The 16,591-nt window shown below is 41.9% G+C and overlaps 1 protein-coding gene across 2 annotated transcripts in view; it reads left to right on the top strand.

The window, feature by feature from the left end:
• The window catches only part of LOC140335099 (lipase maturation factor 1-like), a 160,806-nt gene extending 144,565 nt beyond the window's left edge, over positions 1-16,241 (top strand). For both annotated transcript variants that reach the window (XM_072417480.1, XM_072417481.1), the window contains 2 exons: positions 7,586-7,698; positions 14,438-16,241. In XM_072417480.1, the coding sequence (XP_072273581.1) occupies positions 7,586-7,698; positions 14,438-14,612 (288 nt within the window). In that variant the 3' untranslated portion in view covers positions 14,613-16,241. The remainder of the gene's footprint in view (positions 1-7,585; positions 7,699-14,437) is intronic.
• Positions 16,242-16,591: the final 350 nt, after the last annotated feature.

The raw sequence follows: 16,591 nt of genomic DNA on the forward strand, positions 1-16,591 counted from the left end.
ATGACCCCAGACAGCCAACCATGCGTAAGCTTTTTTAATTATGAACACTTATTAGAATCCTAAAATGTCAAATTCAATGCAACTGCATAGACACAAAACCCAGATCACCCCTATGATTGTACAAAACCCGAGCCTTTAGGGCAAGCTGTAATATCATAGGAGAAGATTATACAAAGTTCATCCTCTGGGTACAGCATGTAGGGCAGGTTAAAGTGGCCTTTCAAGCAATAATATTACACGTGTTACCACTTGGGTGGCTACCTTGGCATGCCTTGAAAACTATAATGGTTTGGTTCGAGTTTAATTGTGTTAAGTTAATGTTTTTAAGGAATAGAATTCCCAGCAGCCCTGGCTGTCTGCAACTGATCGAGAATTCCAACAGAGCTGCATGATGACAGGGAAGGGGAGGAGTCCCGGTTCATTTGAATGCAAAATAATAAGTTTGAGCTACTGTGTCCTATAAACAACATACTTTTTACAACAAGAGATAACAACTATGAATTTCTTCTTCATTTGTGAGGTTCCCCTTAATCTTTATCATGTTTTCTCATCCTGGATAGAGTAGGGAAGAGTTTAAAACTTTGGTTTAGATTTTTTTTTCTTCCTTTTTTTTTTACAGTCAGTTTTTTTAACTTCCTGTTCTTTAGAGTAACAGGAAGGGAGTATAGGTCTCCCAAAAAATCAGGAAATGCATCTGCTCAATCCATTGGAAGTTTTCCACACCTTTTCAGGTGGCAACACAAGATTCTGTATTTACCTGCCTTTTAAAATATCCCAGGTAGCAACATCTCCTAGATATAGTTAGTGAATCGTCTCAATGGGGATATAAAATAAAAAGATGTTCTTAGATTCCAAACCCATTCTATACAAAGCTAGAAAGGAAAAAGTTTTGGTATGAGATTTACATCAATGAATCAGGATCTCCTGGATATCCCTTCTTTCTATGAGACATTTATAACAGTAGTCTTTATTCCCCTGGTGTTTGTCATGTATCATTGCATTGGTACTATATGGAAAGTTTTATACTTGCATCTCAGTTATGAACAGTCTTAGTGTATGTTATGACTTTTCTGGGATAACGCAGAATTCCAGCCAAAACAATTAGATAAAAGTGAATATTCAATAAAAGCTAAAATACCAAACCTGAAGATTTCCCCTCAATACATTTTTCTGCCACTAGATGTCCCCAGTTTGATGGCCAGCATCATTTAACTTGCTTTCTCCGAGCCCAGGTCATTGTACACCTATCTCCGCCTATAATGGGATAGTGAAATAGATAGAACACATTGATTTTTTTTAGCTCTCTATTATGCTATTCTCTCCCCCCATCAGCATGTTTTTTGTCGGCATAATCCTAGATTGGCTCACTGCATTGCTTATTCTTCTCACACTGCAACTGTGCAGGACCCCGGCTGGGTCAAACTCAGGTACTTACGCTGCTTTCATTTACTGATATATGAATGTTTACAAAGCTGCGTTAGTTTGTGTCTTTTATATTTGGAGTTCAGTTTAAAGGCAATCTCTGTTCATTTGAAGGCAAATATTGGCTTCCTCTTCAGAATGGAAGCGTTGCTGGATATGGTGCAGAGACCAGCACAAGGAACATTCACTAACAGCACTGTGACCTACATTTGCAGAGTGCCGGACAGCGGGCAGCCACCACCCCGGGACAGAAACCTGCTGATTCAGCAGAGGAAGCTCACATTAGATTAATGAAAGGACTGTGCGAACTTCGTACAGGGCAGGGTGTGTGCTAAGAAAATATTTCTTCTTCCATGCCAGACCTCCTTAGTTTTCCTATGTTAACAAACCCATCCACATCCAAAATTAGTCCATCACATTTACTTGGAAGCAATAAAGCGAACCTGTAGAAAAGTCACATGACAAAATGCCTAAGCATTGGTCATATGGTAAACTTTTTAGGGTACTGCTGAAACTGCCCTTCAGCAGTGATCACATGATTAGTGCCTAATCATTTGGTGCCCACAAGATCCAACATTGTTGTTTTCTGAAGGATGGGTCAGTATTTTAGGCCTTCCTGCGCTATGCTAGAGGATAAGAGACACAGATAAATTCCAGCTCATCCTTCGGAAAGGTTCCTGATCACTACCAATTTCTTTTAACCTGTGGTTGATCCCCCTCAAGAGTTGTTGGATGGTGCACATCTCATAAACATGAGATACCCAATTTCTCCAGACAGTACGCCCATGTGGAGTAACTTTGAGGAATTTGCCTTCTTTCCATCATGCCATTAATGTATTTTTATGGCCTCTGTGAGAGGCCAAAGTATACTCTTCTAGAACTAGAGTCCAGAGTTTCAGCTAGCTAAAATATCCTCCTCTCCAGGAAGACTTTACAAGATTTTAAAAGGTGCCTCTATAAATGTAAGCCTATTATTATTATTATAGAGTTTTTATATAGCACCCACATATTACACAGCGGCATAGTCATGTCACTAGCTGTCCTATAAAGGAGCTCACAGTCTAATGTCCCTACCATAGTCTTATGTCTTTATTACAGTCTAAGGTAAATGTTGGGGGGGAGTCAGTTAACCTAACTGCATGTTTTTGGAATGTGGGAGGAAACCGGAGTACCCGGAGGAAACCCACACAAACACAGGGAGAACCTGCAAACTCCAAGCTTCCAACCTGGGGCCTAGCACTGCAAAGACCAGAGTGCTAACCACTCACCCACGGTGTAACCATTGGCACATAAGAGCATTTTTGAGGTCAGGTACTGATGTTGGATGAGAAGAAATGGCTCACAATCAGTGTTCCAACTTATCCCTAAGATTGGTAAAGGTGTTGAAGTCCAGCATTATGTAGGCCAATCAAGGTTCTCCACACCAAACCAAACTCTATGGAAAAGGAACATAGGCCTGAAAAATAAACCAATTTCAACCACCTCATGTAGTGAACTGTAACCAATTTTTTTTTTTTAGTTTTGGGTTTAGATACACTTGAAGGTATATTTGTTCATGCCAAAGTGGCCTCTCAATCATTATTATTCATTTTAGCATGCCCTAAGCACTAGTCATTACACCTTTTGCATCTTGATGAATCAGGCCTTTCTGTGAAGCTGCCAATCCCTAGATACTGTGTACGCCTTGCGCATATAAACAAAGCACCAAACAACATATCCGCCTCCTGTTCATCTTCCAAGTTACTGGCGTTAAGGCGCCAACAGACCCAAGTATTGCAGCAGACACAACACTCATAATTGTGGAAAGTCTACATTTGGTAACACAGGTTGGGAGCGTGGAGCTGTAACAATGCGGTAGTGTTTTACTCACACATTCTGCCAGTCTAATTCACACCTCAGTCCTAACACAAGCCAGCAACATGTGACAGCTCCTGCACCACCGTGCATAGAAATATGTTCCGGGGACACCAAACCCCTCAGCATTCCCCTGCTTGTTCCTGTCTTAGGCTTCCTCTACAAAACACCAGCTTAGGGGGATTAAATCATTCATCAGTAATTTGGCACATATGGACATTTACTATTCATTTGTAAAAATACACACAGATACCTTCCAGACCTCCCTGCAGAAAAACAGGCCAACCCCACCCCATGCTAACTTGTCAGTTTTGAGTGTTTGCTAGAAAATTGCCTTATGTGCCAGGAGATGAATTCTCCAAAATGTAGAATAAATAAATCATTATCAGGCCAAGAGACACCTTTATTACAGCCCCGTGGTAGGTGCATAGACACAAACTCCTTTATATATCTGGAAATGTGAAGGATTGAAAAGACACTGCTGTGTGATCATATCTGCAGGGCCATCCTAAGTCTGATATTCCAGGTGGAAAGCAAAGCAGTAAACAACAGAATATCTTATGCCCAGCAGTGGAAATATTAATCAGTATCACATCATACGGCAACCTCTTAATTTGGATAAAAATTTGGCATCAGGGAGGTCCTGCAGAAAGAGACAGGAAATGTCCCTTCCACAATAATGTTTTATTAACCTGCCTATTCGGCAAAATTTGCTGTGCTGCGCATGTTCAGTATTGGATGCCAGTGACTCCCGGCTTCACCTGCGGGTGCTGGGAATTTGTTAAGTCATGTCAGCCCAATCAAAATGATGGAAATGAAGTAGGTGAGCTCAAAGAAGGGCAAGTATTGATCCAGGCCAGGGCAGGTGCATTGACGCTGGGGGGTTAAGTGACACTGACCCTTATCCAAACAGAATGACAAGGGGGCTGAGTTTTGGGGGTGTAAAAGGTCAGCAAAGAAGAGACCTGTATGAGCTGTATTTTGTATTTTAAAACATGCTGGAAAAAAACTAGAATGAGTTTTGCCAAACAAACCATTTTTTTTGGCTACATACACATCAGATTGTTGTTGCCTGAGACAAACGTTTGTGCTCATCTCAGGTGACGTGTACAGCGGTCCCCTGACATCGTTCATCAGTTCGCTGTTAGCAGATTGATGACAGACTAATTGGAAACGACTGATGTGTGTTCCTGTATAGAAGAGCACAGCCGGGTGCAGCTCACATGTCATCCCACCCCTCTCCTTTTTTAAAGAAAAGATCATTGCTGTGTGTACACCGCTCATTCGCTCATCTGTCTCTGATTTGACGTGAACATAGCCATAGTGCACCATTGGGCAATACCCTAGTCTGGGTTCTCCTTTAAATCCTATATTTGCAGTATATAAGGATGGGTGTTGTCTCCTTGATGTAAGCTGGAGATGACACTCATTGTTTGGCCGGCCCCGTCCAAGCGTCGTCCATAGTGATCCTTTGGCCTGCCAGGCAATCGGTGGCATCGATGACTACCAGGCGCAGCATAAGAAGCTGAAATCACATCGTAAAACCGGTCTTTGAGCAAATGTCATTGCCGTAGGCTTCTCTCCGACACGTATCCCACACCGCCATCCAGTCCGCTGCCTCGTCTCCATTGATCAACAAGGGAATCCGCTCTGGCAATAAACACGTCTGCTCGTACAGAGAACTGGCTCGCACTTACCTCTGCCTGCTGGGAGTGGGCTCAGCGAGTCGGCTCTGACTCACAGATCCTGAGTGGGCAAATCTGGCACTGAGTCCTGGGCTCTGCATGTCCAGCTCATTGCCACTTGGCCAGATCTGCCGCCAGGCACGTTAAAGGATCGCTATACATACATGACATCATTCTAATAAAGCACCTTAGGGGGAAGGAGGGCTGTGGAACATTCAGGGATGGATATAGAAATGTTTTTGGAGATCACCAGGACAGAAGCTGTCACTGGGAGCGATAATTTCCACAAAATTGCTGTTTAGTCATTCCACAGGATAAAACCACCGCCATTATGGCAGCTTTAGGGGGCCAATAGGCTGCACTGCAAAACTGCAGACATCTTGGATGGTTTGTGCACTTTATACAAATTTTTTTGCATAGCATAGGGAAGAATCAGGGCCTCAAGCTTTACTGCTATCCAGGCTCCATTGGAGAGACTTTCCCCTACATTTTCTTTAGTGACAACAATTTCACCCAACAGAAAGTAAGAGAAAATTTGCAAGAAGAGGAATAATGATTGGGAGTGCCAAGTTTTCTTAGCTACTTCCTGGCTGCTGAAAACATTGTCACCGACACAGAGAATAAAGGAAAGTATCCCAAACGCTGTATAGTCCTAGATTGTAAGCTCTTCGCGGCAGGGTCTTCTCCTCATGTGTCATTGTCTGTATCTGTCTGTCATTTGCAACACCTATTTAATGTTCAGCGCTGCGTAATATGTTGGTGTTATATAAATCCTGCTTAATAATAATAATAGTAAATGCTATGCAGTATAAGGAAGGACCGATACAGACCTGCTTTTGGATCAAGCAATCTAATTAGGCCCCCATGGTTGACACCTTCCTAGCTGCTCGGCCACTCGCACCGCAGCTCTGATTCTTGAAGAACCAGCCTCTACACATTTGACAGCTGGCGGCAGTGAGCAGCACCAGAACCGCTCACTGATGCCCCCAATCATTCGCCATGGGGCTAATATGTGGAGAGGCTCTATGTAGCGTCTCCCAATAGGCTGCAGTTCCTCATAGCCAGTGTGAACATAACCTAATTGATTTTGAGCTGTTATCAGCCTGGTGCACTTGCTGTGCAGCAGAGCTGGAGTGCAAGAGGAAGAAGCAGAATAAGAAGCCAGTTTGTTCATGTGCTGATATGAACAATGCTGATTGGAAAGAGTTCATTAGGCACAGTGTTGATGGGCTTTCCATGTGTGTCCATGAGTTCAACATCTATTTCTGAGATCAAAACACTTTGACACGTGCATTTGACCTCCTTCTGACCTGCTCCAAGCAGGTTTTGGATTTGCATAGGTTTGTATGAGAATGTAAAACTCCTCTGAAGCCAACAAGGCACCCTTACTGACCAGTAGTCACCAGGACAGACAGAGAAAGTGAATGCTCCTAAAAGAGACTTAAAGAGTAGCTAACCCCTCACCACTCATTGCACTTTACTGAAGGTGAGGCTGTGGTGACACATAGAGCAGAAAAGATGTGATTGGAATCTTTGCCGCTGAATATTTCTGCTGAAATTAAACCCGATATGAATGATGTAAAACAACCAAAAGCGAAACAAGGGGAAATCAAAGTTTATTTGGGGAAAAAAGTAAAATGTTATCTGGCGTTTGCAGGTCGTAGATGTGGGAAATATTCTGCACCAGTGGCGCACCATGCGGTTCATACCACCAGGGGGAGCTGGCTTTAATAGTACATTGGGCTCTAGCATAAGAGCTGGGAGGGCTGCATAACAGACTATGGGGGCTGCTTTGTAGAGGGTCTCTGGTATAGGAAGATGAAGTGTTTCTATGTAGTCAGAAGTAAAGAACTTTATAGAACACTTTAAGCCTTTTAATAAATTATTACATAAACAAATTCAAATTTTAAAATGACAATCACATTTTAATTCATTTGATATTTAAGTGATTGGGTCACTATGCCAACCCAAAACAGCTATGGATTGTTATAATTAGTGTCAGGTTTCTACTTCTGTTCGTCACCCCCTATTAGGAGACTTTCCTCTCACTTCCTGTCCCTGTGACACTAGGACAAGAAATGGAGAAATTGAAAGTGTTGCATCAAAAACAAATACAAATGTGTTATAGGCATCATTTGTGCTTTATGTGTTATATATGCAATAAATCCCCATAAATCATTTCTATCCCTTGTAGAGAACCGCATATCCTCAATGCATGTGGCTACAATTCATGCCCTGTTCAGAATGTCTTCATTGTAGCCACTCCATTGTGCTGTGGATCTAATAGATATGAAATGTAGAACTGATAAAATCAGAGTTACACCTCCATCCATGATGCACAATGCAAGGAATCATGGGACATAACAAGAAGGCAAGGAGCTGACATTGTAGCCACTCTGCTGCCCCCTAGTGTTCAGCCAGAGAACTACCATCATCCTCTACACGGACTGACCATTAAAAAAAAACTTTTTCAAAATATATTATTCATATAAAATTTTGTTCTTGTTGCCCTTTATTAATTCTTAATGTAAGCACTGTGATTTTAGATTTACTTTGAGCCCATCTGCTTTCTTTTCTGGAATTAGAAGCTCACTGTGTTGTTTCTCTCTCCTTTCTCATATTAGACCTATGAACAAAACGAGTGGCTGATACACCTGGCCGGGAAACTGCTTGCCAATGATAAAACTGCAACGTCACTTATGGCCACCAACCCCTTTCAGGACAAGGCTCCGCCCAGGTAAGTGCACTAGAACCAATCACAACCCATTGGAATCAGACCTATAATTGTCTAAAGGTTTGCTCTAAATGCAAAATATCTATATCGCACGGAGGTGGGAATACTGCTGCCCATTCACTATGTTACCGATGCCCTTATTTACCCTCACCATCCAATTAACACCCATCTGCCTCACCCCCACAAGTTGGAGTCATGTAATAAGAAGCTTCAGACCTGGTGGAAAAACCTTGTGGATCTAGCTGCAGTGCTTTTCTGACATTAGCGCAACTGCAGTGTTTATTGATCAGTTTTATTTGTCAACCCCAAAATTCTTTAGTAATGCAAATTACAGACATAAAAAAGATGTATTGCTCATACTACTCTGATGCATGTATACTATCAAAATGATGGCTGCAGTCTGATTGATTTCTTCGGACAACACAGACTATTAATGTCAGACTCGTTGCTCTAGCTATGCAGCACCGCTGTGCCCAGGCACTGCAGGGGTTAAGTACTTAAATGGTATCGCCGGAGCTACTGCAACATAAAACTAATTACCAGAGGGCTCACAACTATGAAAGCTCTCTCCACTTTATTGCTCATTTGGCTTTATTGCCTAATACTGTGGCCTGCTCAACAAGTCAGATAATCATAGCCTGGAACAGGGCCAGGTCCTAGCATGTGTTCCATTACACCTCGCTCTCCCCCTATTAAATCCAGTTAGGACACCAGGGCCCGGCTTGTCCTAAAGTCAGCTCACCTTACCGCAACTCAACTCTATAATTCAGGGTTGGTGACAGATTCAGAAAACACCGATTTCCAGTATCTGTTTATATGATCTATCAGTCTTTGTCATCTCTCTATCATCCATCATGTATATCTCCACCACTTTGCTCTCTCTCTTATTACCTATGTGCACCTCCTATTTTCTCTCATTCTCTCTTCCTTTCACCTCTCTCTCCTTCCCTCTATCACTGCTCTCTCTATCATCTCTCTCTTGCTCTCCCTATTACCTATATCTTTCTTTGTCCTTCTCTCTCTCTCTCTCTGCCATATTTTTCCTTTTTTATTGCTTTTTTTTTCTTTGATCATCCCTCTTTTCTTCTAGCATCTCTCTCATCTCTTTCCATTTATCACACATCATTTTCCCCCTCTCTCTTGCTCTCTCCATCTGTCATCTTCAGTGGTACTTGAAAGTTTGTAAACCCTTTAAAATCTAATATACTTCTATAGATTGTGAGCTCTTCTGGGCAGGGTCCTCTCCTCCTCCTGTGTCACTGTCTGTACCTGTCTGTCAACTCCTGTTTAATGTACAGCGCTGCATAATATGTTGGCACTATATAAATCCTGTTGGCCCTATATAAATCCTGTTTAATAATAATAAAATGAATGTGACCTAAAACATCTGATTTTTAAACAAGTCCTAAAAGTAGATGAAGATGACAAAAATTATTACATTGGGTCAAGTATTTATTTAAAAAAAAAAGATCCAATAACATGTCTGTGTGTGGCACAGTAAGTGAAACCTTAGGGTTATATAATTTGAAGGTGAAAAACAAAAGTCTGGTGTTTTCAATCAATGGTGAGATCTCACAATCAGGTGTGAGAAAGAGACCCGCAATGCCTGATCACACATACAACAAAAATGTGGATGTGTATCATGGCTCAAACAAAGGAGGAAAAAGAGCTGTTGATGCCTATAAATCTGGAAAGGTTACAAGACCACCACCGAACAGCAATCAGACAGATTGTGTGCAATTGGAGGAACGCTGTATATTCATATCTATCTATCTGACTATCTGTCTATCTATCTATCTATCTATCTATCTATCTATCTATCTATCTATCTATCATTCTCTCCCTATTACTATGTATCTGTCTTTATCATCTATATCTTTCCCCCTATTATTCTCTCTATGTGATCTGACCACCTTCCACTATATTTGTTTAAAATACGTACATCTGGTGACTTTCTGCGGGCCCCCTATCTACAAGCCATAGAGGAGTTCGTATGACCATCAACCATGTACACCATGGCATTCAAACCATGTTAATGTGGTATTTAGGGGCCCATTGTATGTGAAGAAAACATTCCGCTCACCATGATATGACAAACAGCCTGAACTGTTGATTCAAGCAAGGATGGATCCATAAAGTCACATTGTTTCTACCTTTATACTCTAGGTATAAGCTGATAAGAGTGGGCCCAGCCTGCTCCCGTTATGCTTTACCCCAATCTTAGAGGTTTAATGTTGAATTTATGTATTCCAAAAAGTCCTCCTGTACAGCTGTGTGGTAAAGTGGGGAAATTGGGACCATAATGAAGACCCAAATAAGCCCAGCTGCTCCTCTGTTGCAATTGTTATTTTCAATGTGTGTTTTTTTGTTTGTTTTTTTTTTACAGATTGTCTGTAACAATGAGAAACTTAAAGCGTAATAGAAAAAAAAATCACATTTTAAATTCTGCAGAACCTTCCATCGCTCTGGAGCTTTTCTCGATCAGGTCCTGCGCTGTTCTGGAAATCTCCTTCGTCCCGGCACGGAGGAAGCCCCAGGCGCGGAGAAAGCTACGTCACACAATCTCGCACTGCGCAGGTGCAAGATGAGGTCTAGCCTGCTGTAAAGGGGGAAAAAAAGAATGCCAATCTGACTGCGCATGTGTGAGATCGGCGTCTCTTTCCATCATCAGTGTAGGAAAATGCACCTTCTGCCGGATCTCAGGCATGTGCAGAAGGAGCAGCATGGAGCTTCCCGGGATGCGTGACGTAGGTTTGCTCTGCAGTACCATTCAGTCTTGATTGCCGCAGCAAACAAGACAGAAAGGGGAGGAAATTTACTTTTTTTTTTTAAATGTGTTGCAGTTAAAAAAAAAAAAAGAATATTCTTTCTTTATATAGGGTTGTCTACCCTTTTATGTAAAGTAAAAACTTTGAGTCTAGGTTGGCTTTAAGGACCTAGTGATAACAGAGAGCGGATATCACTATCTAGACTCCATTACCCTGTCCTGCATCTTTTCCAATTTTTTGTATTCAGTCCAACAACTCAAATTCCTGGACATATCTACATTTTGCATTGATTTACATGAGGTATCTATCATTTACATGAACAGCTCTTCCCTCATATATTTCTTTATATGTGTGATACTTCCCCCACTCACTAGATTGTAAGCTCTTCGGGGCAGGGTCCTCTCCTCCTCCTGTGTCACTGTGTCTGTCTGTCATTTGCAACCCCTATTTGTACAGCGCTGCGTAATATGTTGGCGCTATATAAATCCTGTTTAATAATATATAGGGATCATTGTGCAGTCTTGAGGTCATGGGTTGGGGTTTTATCTTGCCTTAGGGCCATTTGGTTGGTCTGCCATTGGCAGTTCCTTGTTTTGTTTTATTTTTTGACACTCATAAGCATATAGAAGTGAAATAAACCTCATCCAATGAGTTCCCAATTCCTGTTGTCAGATCAATAAAAAGTTTTAGAAGCTTTTTTCGAATTTTTGCCTTTCACAGTGATAGGAAATGTATAATTTGTCACCGGAGCAAAATGTGGAGTAAATCCTGGAGAAGGTAAAAGTGACAACTCTCTCATTTTGATGAAGTTTCCAATCATTTCCTGCTGCGTACAAGAAGTATAGAAAAATCCCCCCAGTTTTGTTATAAAATGTTTTGGTTTGAATACTCATTAAATAAACCCAAAAGTGTTGTCGGATTTGTGACACGTTTCAGTTTCTGGATCATTTACCCTCCAACATTCTGTTCCCCTCTCATATATTTTGCTGGAAATCTCACCTTCATACCACACGTCCCCGGTCGCTTACACGGCGACATATATCCTATAAGGAGAGGATATTAAAACGCATAGACACCCTTTCGGCTTGATATAAAGACCTTTTTTTTATACCAGCTCCCACAGAGTCGTCCATTTAAGGCGTCAATTAAACCGTCTCTTTGACCTGACGTGATTTATTAGCGTTGGTGATATACGAACACGCGTCCCCGCTGCAAAAACATTTCGCCTAACCCACAAAGGAGTCACGGTAAAACGCTAGATTCAATCTGCAGGAGAAAAAAAAAGAGCCCTATTAATTGCCGAAGACTTTACACACCGGGATGACTGAACGCCGCTCCTAATAGGCCGAGGTAGGCCGGAGCCGAGACCCGCTAGAAGGTTTTATGGCTTTTAATGAATTTATGTTTCTCCACCAGCCTCCTCACTTTGATTTACAATTAGGAGGGAAACCCTGCAAAGAGGTCTCCAGATAAAAAGCCAATAATATATATTAAATGCACGTATGGAATAATAAAACTCATGTTTCGGCTTATTCCCCACCCTCGCTGGCCTTGTCAGGTCGTTAATTTTGACAGAAAACACAGTTCCTGTTTTTCCCTCCAAAAATCTCTCAGCTGTTCACCCAGGGACAGCTGTTGCCCTCTGGAACTAATTACAGCTGTCTGTGAGATTTAGGCACCCCCCTCCCCTCCCTCGTACAACTCAGATATTGCTTCTAATTTTTAACGCGTACAGTTGGAAGATGTCATAACACCAGGCCGCTTTTCAGAGAGCCATGAAAGCAATCGCTGCTCACAGCTGCTACGGGGCAACAATGGCGTACGCTGCATTAACCGCTTCTCTGCGGGACGCAAATGAAAAAGAGCGTCTCAATTTTTGTTTTGTGCACCTGAATGGAAATTTGTCATGAATTTTGACTTAAGAATAGCAAATCGAATTTTTTGTGACTAAAAAAAAAAAAAAAACAAACATATATATATATATATATATATATATATATATATATATATATATAAAATTTATATGTACCGCCTGACCAAAGTCACACACTCTGGTATTTAGCTTTAGATTATAGCTCGCATTTGCTGTGTATCGCTTCATTAGGCTTATAGAGAACATTTTTGCTATCCAGAGTTGCATTCACTTTTCCCCAAGATCTCGTATTGATAATGGGAGAGTCGGCATCCCAAATCAGGTCTGGATCCTTTGTTGGTCAATCCATGTGTGAAAGTAATATTTCATACTACCTGAACCAATTTTTCACAATACTGACATTGCCATGAAATGTGCCCGTGCCATCAGAAAAAAAAAAACAAATTGATAGAAACCTGGACATTCAGTATGTGTAGGGAGCCAGCTAGGCTCAGTTTTGGCACAGAATGTTGCTGAATCTAGACCCAAGCAACCCCAGATCATAACACTGGCCCCACAGACACCCCAATTCATAACACTGCCCCCACAGACACCCCAGGTCATAACACTGCGCCCACAGACACCCCAGATCATAACACTGCCCCCATATCTACCCCAGATCATACCACTCACCCCACAGGTACCCCAGATCATACCACTGCCCCTACAGACTCCCCAGATCATAACACTGCCCCCATATGTACCCCAGATCATAACACTGCCCCCACAGGCACCCCAGATCATAACACTGCCCCCACAGGCACCCCAGATCATAACACTGCCCCCACAGGCACCCCAGATCATAACACAGCCCCCACAGGCACCCCAGATCATAATACTGCCCCCACAGGCACCCCAGATCATAGCACTGCCCCAACAGGAACCCCAGATCATAACACTGCCCCCACGGGTAACCAAGATCATAACACTGCCCTCACAGGTAACCCAGATCATAACACTTCCCCTACAGACACCCCAGATCATAACACTGCCCCCATATGTACCCCAGATCATAACACTGCCCCCACATGTACCCCTGATCATAAAACTGCCCCACAGGCACCCTTGATCATAACCCTGCCCCCACAAGCACCCCAGATCATAACATTGCCCCCTACAGGCATCCCAGATCATAACACCCAAATCATAACACTGCCCCCACAGACACCCCAGATCATAACACTGCCCCCCACAGGCACTCCACATTATAACGCTGACCCAAAGGCACCCCAGCTCATGACACCGCCCCAACAGACACCTCAGATTTCATCACAGCCGGTACAAGAACCCCAGATCATAATTTCTATTTCAGGCTTGGGGAAAGCTATAAGTTTCTGATGTCAAAGCTTCTTGTCATTACATTTGGCCATACATACTGTATGATGTTACATGTTATTTCCCCTTGGTTTATATTAGGGTCAAGTTTTAGTCATTAAAAACAAGAATTAATAAAAAAAAAAATTGAATTAGATTCTGATTCGGCTCATAAAAATAACACCCTCTTCCTCAGTAGTATTTACACTACACTACACTACAAATATGTCCGGGGAGAATATTAATTCCTATTTTTTTCTATGAAAAGGGAAATTAATTTACTGAAAGCCTTATTTTCTAATAAACCTTTGTTATCACTGCTTCATATGCTTTTTCTATTTTCTGTTCTGCTCAGTCGGTTCCTCACTTATGGAGGAAAATAATAAGGTCAAAATACCCCAAAAGACTAACAAAATAAAAGCATGCCGGTAATTCATCAGATCTGTTTAGTAAAACCTTTAGTGAATCACTGTAGGTGTTTGCAGCCCTTGCAGACAAGCTTTATTCCAGTTGTTCATATGTGTCCGTGCCCATCCTGATGATAGTCTGGCTGTGCAGGGTCAAGCTGAGAAATTTTTCATTACATTATGGGACCTCATCATTCTATCTGATAGCACAGCTTATCCAAAACAAGTTTGGTTAACACCATTTTCAGCATTTATTAAATGAATTGCAGATGTTTTATGTGACCACTTTAACCCTTTTTACAGTTCATGAACCTGTTATGTTTATACTCTGCCCCCTGCAGGTGGATCCGGGGAGAGCATTACCGCTACAAGTTCACTCGTATTTGGGGCACACACGCCTCCGAGGGCAAGTGGTGGATTCGGAAAAGGATTGCGCAGTATTTCCCGCCACTCAATCTGGCGGGTCTGAAGAAATATTTCAAGTCACGTTCCTGGCCTCTGCCCTCTTCATCTTGACATAAGGCAGCTTCAATACCACTAGGGAATATTTTTCAGTAAAACCATTTATCAGGTGATATGTGTAACTTTATATTTTTATAGAGCTTTTTTAGGTACTACTTTGCCCACTCTGAGAGTGGCGTTTTATATCTCTATGCTACAAATTAGCTCTTGCTCACATGGATGGTTATGATCGGGCTCTTGGGTAACCTAGCGTGGGCAAGTTAGGGTTAAGGCAGGTCATCTTCCTTATAACCACGTCCATTGATATAAGCAAGGGCTTATTGTTACTACTGCTTTTGAAGTATACTTGACGTACCAGTACTGATCAATACACTGCTGATTGAAGTCAATCAACTCCTTTAGTTAAACAGCCGCCATTTTGCACTCTGAGCCAATACCCAACCTGTGAATTATTATTCTGGAGACTGGCGGGAGTGCAGAGAGCCTCATGAATGAAAGTGGAATAAGTATTAGTGTCCCTCATATGCCTTCCCTTCCCTTCCCTTCTCTTTGAAAGGGCAATGTGATTGGCTAATCAAGCAGAACCAATCATTATTTTTTAGAATATTGATGTGCACTATAGTTTTCTTACTTGGAACATGTGACAGGTACTCTTTTTACACCAAAATAAAGGGAAATGGATAAAAAGAACAATTAGAGATTACTTTCATAGTAGATGTTAATAAAATTCTGCTTTTTGTTTTTTATTTAACTTAACTAATTTAAAGCCCATCTCCACGCAAAAACTAAAGCTGATGTGCTAGCCATGTTCACAGTTGGAGAGAGCAGAAGGATTAATCTGCTGCTTCTTGTTTTACTGTCCAGTCATAGGCTGGGACAAGACCTGTAAATGTGTTGCAGCAGAGGAAAGTCAGGTCACCTGTTCTACCAGTAAGGGATGTGCTGTATATCAGAGCTGTGTCAGTCTTGGAGTGGATGGACACCAACATAGGATTATTTCATATCATTTGTGGTTATTTTAAAAACAGATCACAGATTCAGAGAAAATTTGACTCAATCACACGTCTCCAAAGGATTATTATTTCACTTATGTATGTTATGAAAGACTGGCATATGAGGCTATTCACCAGTGCCCAACCAAAAGCGCATTGGTGAATAGTGCACATGCAGCTCTAAAGAGTTACCCACCAGTATGACTATACTCACCTCATTCCTAACATCAGATTTTGGGTTTTGCAATGAGCCATGTTGAACTCAACTTCAGAGTTGGGTTTTGCAATGAGCCATGTTGAATTGTGTCTGGAGTGGCCTTGGTAAAGCCTGGCTTTCTGCCATCCCCACCCGATGCATTCTGGGACCGGCACAACCTGCTGCTTTCACTAGGCACCAGTTGTGTTGGCCCAATGCTCAGCGGTATTGTGCTATGTGAGCAGAGATTCCCGGCTATACATGTCCCAGCTGTTGTGTTCTGAGCACATCATAAAATCCTAAAGCCCTTCTGCTGGAATTCCGTCCATTAGCTGCACACTTATCATTGGGGAAGGGGGGTTATACATTCCAACAGGGACGTGTGGCCTAATCACCAAAACAACATTCAAAATGTTTTGTATAATCCCGGCAAATGTTGATTAATTTTCTATACAATAAGAAAAATATATTAAAGATTTAATTAATGCACCAGAATGTTTGTGTGTGTCTCTGACCTGATTTTAAAACTGTAGAGCCTATACACCTGCATTGGGGGCGCATGTCCACATGGAGTAGGCATTAGTGCAATTTCTTAGGGGTGCCATTACCAATATAGCATGTCACAGATAGGTCCTATTCATGGTAGCAGGGTCAAATTTACATATCATACTGCTTGTGGCCCCTGTAATGATGACACCCCTTTAGACAAGTGTCACGCCATGTGATTAAACTAGAATTGCACTTTAGGAGAAAGAACACTGTTTGTTTAATATTCACAGCTACATGCTACACGGCAGTAGAGGGGTATTCATGCTTTATGAACTATAGTGAATCTTGTGACTCCT

This window comes from Pyxicephalus adspersus, chromosome 7 (genome assembly GCF_032062135.1).
Source record: "Pyxicephalus adspersus chromosome 7, UCB_Pads_2.0, whole genome shotgun sequence".
Taxonomy (NCBI): Eukaryota; Metazoa; Chordata; class Amphibia; order Anura; family Pyxicephalidae; genus Pyxicephalus; species Pyxicephalus adspersus.